Genomic DNA, 11,530 nt, shown 5'->3' on the forward strand with positions numbered 1-11,530 from the left:
GTGAATGGAGAAATGAACTACCCCAAGTATAAACAAAAAAAGGACGCGTTGCAGCACTTAACCTTATTTGGCAATAAATAACTAGGGATGGGTAAATTCTAAAGAAATCTGAAAACGATAATCATCACTCTTTAACCATCAATTTACCACGGCTTAGGAAGCGTATACTTTTAGTAAAAGGGGTTAGCTTGATCTAGCTAAATAAATAAGATTTAGTTACGAACTAGGCAATTTATATTGCAATGATGACCTAAACGGTGTATTTCTATTTCATAAGTGTTTTTATAAATGTAAACAAATAAATTATAATGCTGGATATTACACGGAACAGGATCAAACTCGGCATTCCTAGAAAACTTTATCGTTTTATATTCTAAATAAAAAGTGGAAGTAGTTTTTCTTTTGCGTATCTTGAAAGCATTAGGCTAATTACAACTTTCATATTCTTCAGAATCAAAGATTGGTCTATATACTAATACGTTGTTTTCAATTATTAAAAAAGATTTAAGAATTTCGGGTTTAAATTCAATGGTGGAAATGCATAAGTTCCATAGCTTAATGAAAAAAACCATACATCAATGTTTACAATTACTTATTGGAATTAACAGTAAAATAAAATAAATATAATTTTTATTATGACAATAATTTTTGTGATAATGTTTACCTCACTGGTAAAGTAAATAAATGATTTTTTTTTATGACATTGAATATGTTTCTTTACGAAAAAACGTGCCTAAATTAACTCACAGTTTACCCTCAGTTGTAAAAAACAGGATTGTCTGGTGTGGATTATTCTTGGAAAGCAAATACAGGATGACGTTTGACAACTTTACTTTCAGGGTCGTTTATTTTATGTGCAGTTGGTATAAACAGGTGTTTTTTTTTACTCTCAAAAGTATGCACGTTCAATTTGTAAAAAAATACTAGTTAAGTTACAATTACCTCAAGATTTAAGTTTTATTGCAAGAAAAGCAACAAGGATAACGGTTTTGGCATTATTTCGTTGGAATTTAGCAATTATACGAGTAGTTGTTATTAGCTACCATTTACTATCGTGAAGATATTAACTTTAGGGCTGCCTTATTTTATAATAATGATTTTAATGTATTATAATGTCAATCAATAGAATACGTAACTTATTAATGTTACTATTGTGCATGATTACATTATTACATTATTGTCGTAAAACTTACATTTAAACGTTTTCAGGTGATTGCAATTGTTAACCTAAATGATCAGTTAACAGCAGAACCAGGGTGTGTAAGAGATTGTGAGTAATTTTATTGATATATTTAAAATATGTACCACTACTTAACTTTTGTCACCATAACACATAACGTTTCAACTTACGTGTTGTGCGAACTATTCTTGATATCGTCTTTGACTATTAATACAACACTGACTTCTGCCGATTACATGATGGTTTTTACCAAGTAAAACTGATGGAATGACTTATTATGAGCTATAGCAACTGTTGTGACCCAGCAACTATGTCAGTAACAAAAAATAAGGTACAAATTAGATTTTTAGACACTAGCGCAATCTGTGAATGGCTCACACAACTACATTCTTTTTTAGTAAAAAATTGGCGACAGCTGATCCATATGAATGGGATATCTTCTTCTGTATCCAATAGTCAATGATATCGTATAGCATAATCTGCATGATTCGATGACATCATGTGTACATTTTTCTTTGAAGTTAAAATTCTTTAGTTAGACGACAAATAGTTTAATAAATTCTGTTACAGCCGTTTGCGTAAACTGTATCGCTCTTGAAGTGATTTCACCTTATTTAATAAAACATATAATTAGTGCATTTATAACAGTTTTGATGTTATGAACCTTCGTAGCCTTCGTTTGGGGTTGTAAATAACTTTATATTTATGCTAATTTTAACGTGTTTTTATTTATTTATTTATTTATTTATTTATTTATTTATTTATTTATTTATTTATTTATTTATTTATTTATTTATTTATTTATTTATTTATTTATTTATTTATTTATTTATTTATTTATTTATTTATTTATTTATTTATTCATATTATACAATATAAAGGCAAAACTTGTAATAAATAATGATATTTACAAGAACGTTGAGTTTATAACTAAGCTAACAATTAGATAGGTCATTTTACTAAATATTTATTACATTTGACTCATTCTAAATTTTCAGCAACCGCCGATGATACCTGGTGCAGCATTATCTTTGGGTGCTTGAAAGTATTTGTGGCCATAGGACTACTATATGGCGTGTATACGGTAAGAAATGTCTTAGTTACTCATTTGTCATTTGTTACTCAATACCTGTTTTCGTTAGTTCTGCTGCTCACCTGCAGTACCACCTAATGTGGACTCTCGAAAAATACACTGCTTGCGTTTTTACATATCACAGTAAACAAAATTTTGGAATAAATTTCTGTAGACATTTAGTGCGATCGCCAGCGGGAAATTCGCCTTGCAGTAGTTGATACGACTCCTGTGGAGGGCGTATCGGTTCGGTAGTGGATGTACAGGTGACGAGCCGTAAGCACTTTTCGTGTGCCTGCAAGTCTACGTTGTACCTGCATTGAAAGATGACATTTCATTAACAGTGTGAGAACATTAAGTTCTGTGCTTCACCTAAAAGAAAAACCACCTAGTGAAACTATTGAATTGTTAATTCATGCTTTATTGTTGAAGAGGCGATGAAGAAAAGTCGAGTTTATGAGTGGCACAAACGGTTTCGTGAAGGCCGTGAAAGCATTGACGATGTCCCTAGTCGTGGACGTCCTTCAACATCAGTCAATGACGTAAACATTATTGGACGTAAACATTATTGGACGTAAACATTATTGGACGTAAACATTATTGGACGTAAACATTATTGGACGTAAACATTATTGGACGTAAACATTATTGGACGTAAACATTATTGAGCGAGTACGTCGAGAAATGGGCGATGCATATCCATAGTTGTTTGATTAATTGTACAAAATTGTAGGTAGTGACGAAACAGGGTGTTATATCTACGACTCTCCAAGTTTGGTTAGGAAAAATTCATCTTTATTGGACTTAAAATTTAAAATGGTGGCCATTTAAATTTTTTAAACTTTAATTACTGAAAAATGGCTGGTGTTATAAAAAGGTTTCAATGATACTTTTATTTAGAATATTTAATTCCCTATCAAACGATACCAATTTTAAGAAGATCGAAGAAGAAATAGCTAAAATATTACGATTTTTAGTTGTAAAATGGGGTAGAAAAAGGCTAAGCTAGTCAGTTTTGCCCCATTTTACAACTAAAAATTCTAATATTTCAGCTATTTCTTATTCGATCTTCTTGAACTTGAGATCGTTTGATTGTGAATTAAAAATGCTAAATAAAAGTATTCTTAATGAAATGTATAATTTAATTTACAAGTTCAACAAGGCCAATAAATAATTTTTTTTTTATTTATGTAAATTTAATTATACATTTCATTATTAATTGCCAATATCTCCAATATAATTTATAAAAGTATTCTTGAAATTTTTTCATAAACTTAGCCATTTTTTGTAATTTAAGTTTAAAAAATTAAAATGGCCATTTTTAAATTTTAAGTCGAATCAAGATAAATTATATTCCTAACAAGGGTCTCTTCTACCTTAACATAAATACCAAGTTTCATAAAGATCGGTTGAAAAAAATTCCAAAATAAAAATGTTTATGTAAAAAATATAAAATGGCAGAAATCTGGTTAACAAAGCGATTTTGGAAAAAATTGTTGTTCTTGATTTTCTCTTTATTTTGACCCAAGGAATCACTACGTAAAATATGTCCCCACCTTTTTTGAACACCCTGTATTTATTGTTACATTCATTGCATCATATAAATGTTCTTATATTTATTTTTGACCCCGTTAGACGTATGAAATTATTTAACAAGAAAACTTACAGTATAAATATGAAGTTACACGAATTTATGAAGTACAAACCAAATTTTTTACCTGGGTTAAAGTGTTTGCATAAATATTATTTTAATACATCTGAAATATTTCCAGTACGACAGAACAACCGTACACTTTTACGTCTTTCTACATGCAACATTGATTGCCAGTAAAATTATCATGTTGATTGTTCTGCTCTTCTACGCATCCTTCAGCTTTCGTATTATCTTGTGTAGTGAAATATGTGAGTATCAATAAAAAAATATCCCTTTCATTCAGTATCGATAGATAGTATCATAGGCATACATATCGATCATATATTTTTCATCTTAAAAGCTACTCAACATTTAGGAAAATGTAAAGGGAAAATGTTATAAGGTTTTGAAATTGTATCAGGTGTTTGATTTAGGATGTTGCGTGAAAGATTTAGAAAAAAATGTTAACGTTTATGAATATAAAAAATCATGCTTTGTTCAAAGATAAAGATTTTCGGGACACAGATTCATGAACAATCGTAATTAATTCTCCAATAATCTCTGCCTTCAATATTGTTTTTAAAATACCCTTATTTTGAAATATTAAGCCTTTTGATTAAGGATTTGCCCTTCAAATTTTGTTTGTGGATTTATACAAAAAAATCTTTGGAGTATTTTCGGTCTATAAGGCTAGCCTAACCAGTTTTAAAGATTTTGTTGAATACTTCCCCAAGCTTTAAATAACTAAAATGAGGTTAATAATGTTAACCTAATAATGGTAATCCATATATATATATTATGGCTGATAATCTAAAGGCTTTAGAAATAACGAAGTGTCTAAATTGCTTATTGCATCTTTTGTTTAGCTAATTGAATTATACTTCAAACCTTTACTTAGCTTACCTTGAATGTGAACAGAATACTCTAGGTTTTGAATTGTGTGTATTGCTAACAATGTTGTTCAAATTTGATTTCAGTTACAAGTATATATGTGGTTGTCGTGGTCTACAGCTTCTACAAGGAAATGGAAGAACACGAAGCTGAACCGTGACCTTATCTGTAGGCCTATACTATGGATGGTTTTGAGATATTTGGTTGCATATTGATCATCCTCTACAATTATGACCTACAATATAAAATCCACAACTTATTGAGACCTAATAAATCAAATGTTTTCCTTTCTACACTGAATCAGAGTATTAATAAAGTTTTTGTTAAGTGGTAATATTCCACCTTTAAGTGTTTAAAATGTCTCATCTTCCAGGAATTACGTTTTTTGTACATTTATAGATGTATGTAAAATGAAAACCACATTAAAGCCTCAGCAATTGTTATCGGTTAAAGGTTTTATTGTTAACTAAAATAACCCAGTTCAAACATACAAATTTCATACATTTGGGTGACAAGAATAGACCCTCGGTGTCTAATACACACTTTTAGGAAACATTTCTAATATATATATGTTTATAATTTTTTTTTGTATGAATTATTTTCAGAAATAATAATAATAATAAAGATAAAACTTATAACTGTAGTAATCAACTTATAGTTATATGCACAATCGATTCGTTTAGTCTTTTATCACAGCAGCTTGTTTTGTATAAAGTAAAGTGTGTGTTTTTTTTTATTTATGATCAAATTAAGCCTTGTACGCCAGAAATTACGCCTTGCAATTTCCTTGACGGAAATTCGCCTTGCAGTAGTTGGTACGACTCCTGTGGAGGGCATATCGGTTCAGTAGTGGATGTACAGGTGATTTGTATGTAATTTAAAAATGTAAATTGAGGAAATATAATTCATGAAGGTATATATTAATTAATTAGATAATTATTTTTGATAAAGGAAAATTTAGTATGTTAATGAGAAAGTTCTTGGATATTATTAGTTGATATAGAAATATAAACAATATTCTTCGTATCGTAGTCGTAGTGATTTATATATTTAGTTTAATTTTATTTTATGTTTCATGTTACAGTGTTTTTATGAAAATCTATATACATTTTCAAATGCATAACTTAGAACGAGAACCAAATTTTCAAGAATTGTTTTGCCTTGGTGGGGGAGTGACATGGAGCGTTATGGAAGGGGTGTGTGTGTGGCTAGATTGGGTTATAGAGATATTGAGATGTATGCAACAAATGATAACTAATAACATACAGTAAGACTAAATATCTTACGTAATTCTTGTCACAGCTCAAAAAAGTATGCCAATTTAGTAATGCTTCGGGGTTGAAACATCATCGTTTGTTTCAGGTAACTTACTTGTAGACTTGATCATCCTCAAGGGTAAACAAAGTATGGCAATTGCGATCAAATACGTCAGAACATGCCTGTTTTTTTTATGTTTAAATCATTTTTGCTAAACAACTAACCAATTCTGCAAGTACCTGAATGTAAAGAAGGGGTTTTGAAACTGAAACATGTACTAAGTCGTCACGTTTCGTTGAGCTGGGACCAGAACTACGTAAGTAATTTTGTCTCATATTATCTCCAACAGCTAAGATGCTAGAAACATGGATTTTAATTGCATTTAAAGTCTAATCAGGCTCTTGCTAAATTATAATTTGGAGGTTTCAATGGGTATTACTTTTTTTAGTTTGGTAGTTTTTTTTGTGGTTTTAGAATTCAGTTATGAATATTTATGGAAAACTCGATTAAGGATTTTAATATCAGGATGCTTTATGAGCCTAATCATTTTTACAAGTTTTTTTTACATTATAATAACTTTAAGCTTTATCTTCTTGGTTACAAATTGATTTAAACCTAACATCTCTTCTGTAAGTTCTGTCCCAACAGTCTCTATTAGGAAGGAAATCGGTAACAAGTAGCTACTTTAACAATGAGTCATAGTTCTTGAGCATAATCAATCAAACATGAGAGACAAATTGATTGGAAATATGCCAGAATGTATTTAAGCCTTTTTGATGAAAAACGGAATCTTGCAACAGAAGTAATTGCTGAATTTTGCTGAGCGTGGTAAAACGCAAATGTTGACTCAAATCAAACATGTTCTTTATGTGTCAAACATACGAGTTCACCAGAATTTCAACTCCCTTAAATTTTAACCCTACACTATTATAGATTAGATGAAAATCTGATATGAATAATCATTAAAATACCTTAATAATAAAATATTTTTCATTCTACAGTATAAACAATGTATAGTTTTAGTTAATGGAAACATGCTTAAAATACAATTTGATTCATAAACCTCCCTAATGAATAATATTTCAGAAAATGTTTTTCTTGCATACAATTTATTGGTCATCCATCTATATGTTTTAACCTTATATTTAAGACGATATTTTTTTAGTTTATTCATAATACAAAGTTTATGTAAAGTGTCCTGTCTACGTCATAATGTGAAAACTAAAAAGTCTCCCGTGAATGGAGAAAGGAACTACCCCAATTATAAACAAAAAAGGACGCGTTGCAGCACTTAACCCTTATTTTGGCAATAAATAACTAGGGATGGGTAAATTCTAAAGAAATCTGAAAACGATAATCATCACTCTTTAACCATCAATTTACCACGGCTTAGGAAGCGTGTACTTTTAGTAAAAGGGATTAGCTTGATCTAGCTAAATAAATAAGATTTAGTTACGAACTAGGCAATTTATATTGCAATGATGACCTAAACGGTGTATTTCTATTTCATAAGTGTTTTTATAAATGTAAACAAATAAATTATAATGCTGGATATTACACGGAAAGGGACTAAACTCGGCATTCCTAGAAAACTTTATCGTTTTATATTCTAAATAAAAAGTGGAAGTAGTTTTTCTTTTGCGTATCTTTGAAAGCATTAGGCTAATTACAACTTTCATATTCTTCAGAATCAAAGATTGGTCTATATACTAATACGTTGTTTTCAATTATTAAAAAAGATTTAAGAATTTCGGGTTTAAATTCAATGGTGGAAATGCATAAGTTCCATAGCTTTATGAAAAAAACCATACATCAATGTTTACGATTACTTATTGGAATTTACAGTTAAATAAAATAAATATGATTATTATAATGATAATAATTTTTGTGATAATGTTTACCTCACCGGTAAACTAAATAAATTTTATTTTTATATGACATTGAATATGTTTTTTTTTACGAAAAAACGTGCCTAAATTAACTCACAGTTTACCCTTTACATGTACTCAGTTGTAAAAAACAGGATTGTCTGGTGTGGGATTTTTCTTGGAAAGCAAATATTGGATGACGTTTGACAACTTTACTTCCAGGGTAGTTTATTTTTTATTTGCAGTTGGTATAAACACGTGTTTTTTTTTTCTTACTGTCAAAAGTATGCACGATTAATTTCTAAAAAATACCAGTTAAGCTAAAACTGCCTCTATATTTAAGTTTTATTGTAAGAAAAGCAACAAGGATGACGGTTTTGGCATTATTTTGTTGGAATTTAGCAGTTATACGAGTAGTTGTTATTAGTTACCATTTACTATCGTGAAGATATTAACTTTAGGGCTGCTTTATGTTTATGATAATGATTTTTATGTATCATAATGTCAATCAATAGAATAACTTATTAATGTTACTATTTTGCATGATTACAATTAAATATTCCAATAACAATACAATGGGAAACAATAGTGATACTATTTTTGTTTTCCAAATTGATACACAATTTATTGCACTTGAGAATTAAAGTTGTAAAATGTGTGCTATAATAACAAGTGATAAAATGGACAATAGTGATGTTTTTCTATACATATGAAGGTTATTTTTTCCCTAAATCTTACGTAGCTAAATAGTTTTACTGAGTTTAAAACAAATCTTTTCTGGGTAAATTCTACAAATTATATTGTTTATAAATTTAAATCATACCTAATATATTAGTAAAAAATACTGTTTTGTACCTACAGTATTATATGTTTTCGTGAAATGGAGTAATTTAAAAGAAAGATTTTAAGCATGGAATCGAGTGAGGAAAGAATTATTGTCACAATCAAAAAGTGTTAAGAGATTGAAATTATCTCTTTAACTTACCACTAGGTTATTCTTATAGGTATAATTTTTATGATAATAACAGAACTAAATGAGATTAAACTCTTTTTATACTTTAAAGGTGCATACTGCATAGGCTCCTGACTTGTTTTATTGGTCATTAAGACTTTAGGAGTTTGCATTAGGAGTTAAATATGCGTTTTCATCTAATGTTCACTTATTGTGGTGTAAATCACGAAAATATGTTTCCATCTCAGTGTAGATTTGGCCTTTTCATAACTTGTCCTTGTAGGATAAATTTTATTTTTTGCAAAAAATTTAAACTAATTTTATTAGGGAATAAATATTTATAATATATGTTAGTGTAAAAGTTTCTCGACATTTAACTAAGATATCAAAATGTTATGATAAATCTACTTGCCCAATATTTTTAGGAGGCTGCGCATCTATTTCGTGGTACCTGCCTAGGAAACTCATACATACATATTACTTTAAAGAAAATCACTCTTATACTACACATTAGGGCAAACAAAACGACAAGGTCAATTATGAACAATCAAACGTGATACATTAAGTTCATTATAATGAAGTATTGAAATACAACACGAAGGCTTTAAAAATATTAACAATAAATATAAATACTATTCAGGAATAATAGTATCTGACATTGAACTGAAAAAAGACTACCAGCCAGCTAAAATCAACTCACTAACTGTACTGTTTACAAAATACTGAATTTAGCTAACTATACTGTATAGGTTCAGACTTTAGTTTCACAAATTCAGAATACTTTTAATTGTAATATTTTACACTATTTCTGCATATAACTCTATAAATTACAACTTGAGATTAATAATCGCATGATAACAATATTTGATCGGTTTTGTCCCATAAATTTAGTTTACACTTTTCAATAGGCTTATAGTTTAGGTTTTCTATCTATTTATAGTCCGCATATCACTGTTTAGCATTACTTATTTCCCATAAACCTAGGTCTGTATTAGTTTGTATTGATTTTTATGATTATCTTAACTTGTTCATAGAATAAAATTATGTTTTAAAATCAGGTGTATGTGTTAGATAGGTTACTGTTTTAGAGTATCACGTCGTATTATACAGTTGCTTCTACATGGCGCGATTTCCATACAAATCTACTGTATTGTATCTAAGAACTGTATTCTATTATATACGGATACCTGCATTAGGTTATACATGTATGTACATGTAGGTTATACCATGTGTCAAAATTAAATTAATCTTTTTTTATTTTTATACATTAGTTGTAGAAAAATGTATAGATACGTTTCTATCCGTTAAAATGTTTATATTTGATCAATTTAGTTCTTCTTGTTCTGCTAGTCCCCTCAGAAGATAACACATAAAAAAGTGTTGAAAAAGATCGTAGTTAGCTATGTTAACCCAATAAATATATATTTTACAGGGTACTCATTTACTTACCTTATATACTGAATTTATATGGGCAAGCCCCCTAGGTGCGTATTCTAACCCAAATATATTTTAAGGTTGAGTGTAGAATGGAGTGAGATGATCTGTGTAGCTTTGTTATTGACTAAGATTGGCCTTCTTCATTAGCTAGGATCATTTATCTAAATCACGGTGATTAGAAACAGCTGGGTACAGTTTTGAATCCAAAATATAATCTACTGTCTTTTCACAAGATCTGAGCCGTGACTAATTCCACCGGGCGAATGTCACGACTCATGATCAATGGTCAATGTGTTTTTGTATAGTAGGCTAGTTCAGTGTTTCGTTTGTTACGTCCACGACCCCGAACAAGGCTGTGGGTTTTGTTCTTATTACTCTTTTTTCCGCCAGCAACTCATAGGTTCAGCGACGTCAGAGCCGTTTGCCTCGCAGAGGATTTTCAGAACAAATTATCCTTTAACATCTGTTTCTATGCTTTACTTTTTGCAAAGCAGTTTAGTAAATTTGTTCCATATTTTGTTCTGCTACGCAATGGAGTAAACCATTCACGCCACGCGCGCCTTTTGGGTGAGTTTTTTCACATTTTTCTAAGGTTAGGTTTTTGCCACATGTTGCACTAGGTCTGAAACCTAGTCTCGGGGTCGTGGAAGACTTTTTCATAGTTAGTTTCCCTTTTTCCCTGTTGTTTGTATGATTCAGGGCTTTGCCCGAAATGCTAGGCCTAGAATTTGACTGAGAAAAGTTTGTTGGATTGCCGCTATTTGGGAGAAACTGCCAAGTCTGTTTTTTGGCCCTTCTGACTGCCTTGTGGTAGGCCTAGGCCTACAATTTTTCTCTTTAAATGTAAATGTCTTAGGCTACTACCTTTGGTAGCCCTTTGCTCTGTGTCCCGTAAAATTTTAGTGTTGTTTTGTCTTGTAAAATGTTCAGTTTGTGTTACCCAGTCAAGTATTGTTAAAGTCCTTTTATTTTGCTTTGTTCTTGCCAAACTAGTTAAATTAAGTTGAATTTACTGCTCTTAAAGCTCCCCAGAAAGTTTGAGTCATTTTAATCAAGTTTTAAGAAAGTTATGAGCAATTAAGAGTTTGGCAATTCTCCATTCAGGTTTGAACTGGGTAACAAAAAGGCCAACTGGTTTCAGCCTTTGAGTTAAGGTTTGGGATGGTCTGGAGAAGCTGCTGGAACATTTCCCCCAGCTTTTAAGACCATTCCGAACAAATTCGGATCACAACTTTTGTAG

The 11,530-nt window shown here is 30.3% G+C and overlaps 1 protein-coding gene across 1 annotated transcript; it reads left to right on the top strand.

Moving 5' to 3' along the window:
• Positions 1-1,209: 1,209 nt before the first annotated feature.
• Positions 1,210-5,218, top strand: LOC128982610 (uncharacterized; the record flags this gene model as incomplete). Its single annotated transcript, XM_054401569.1, has 4 exons — positions 1,210-1,270; positions 2,179-2,264; positions 4,025-4,154; positions 4,863-5,218. Coding segments are annotated over 4 exons (351 nt in total), but the record flags the coding sequence as incomplete, so codon positions are not given.
• Positions 5,219-11,530: the final 6,312 nt, after the last annotated feature.

This window comes from Macrosteles quadrilineatus, unplaced genomic scaffold (genome assembly GCF_028750875.1).
Source record: "Macrosteles quadrilineatus isolate MER2022 unplaced genomic scaffold, UCM_ALF_1.0 Scaffold_754__1_contigs__length_33456, whole genome shotgun sequence".
In the NCBI taxonomy this organism is placed as follows: Eukaryota; Metazoa; Arthropoda; class Insecta; order Hemiptera; family Cicadellidae; genus Macrosteles; species Macrosteles quadrilineatus.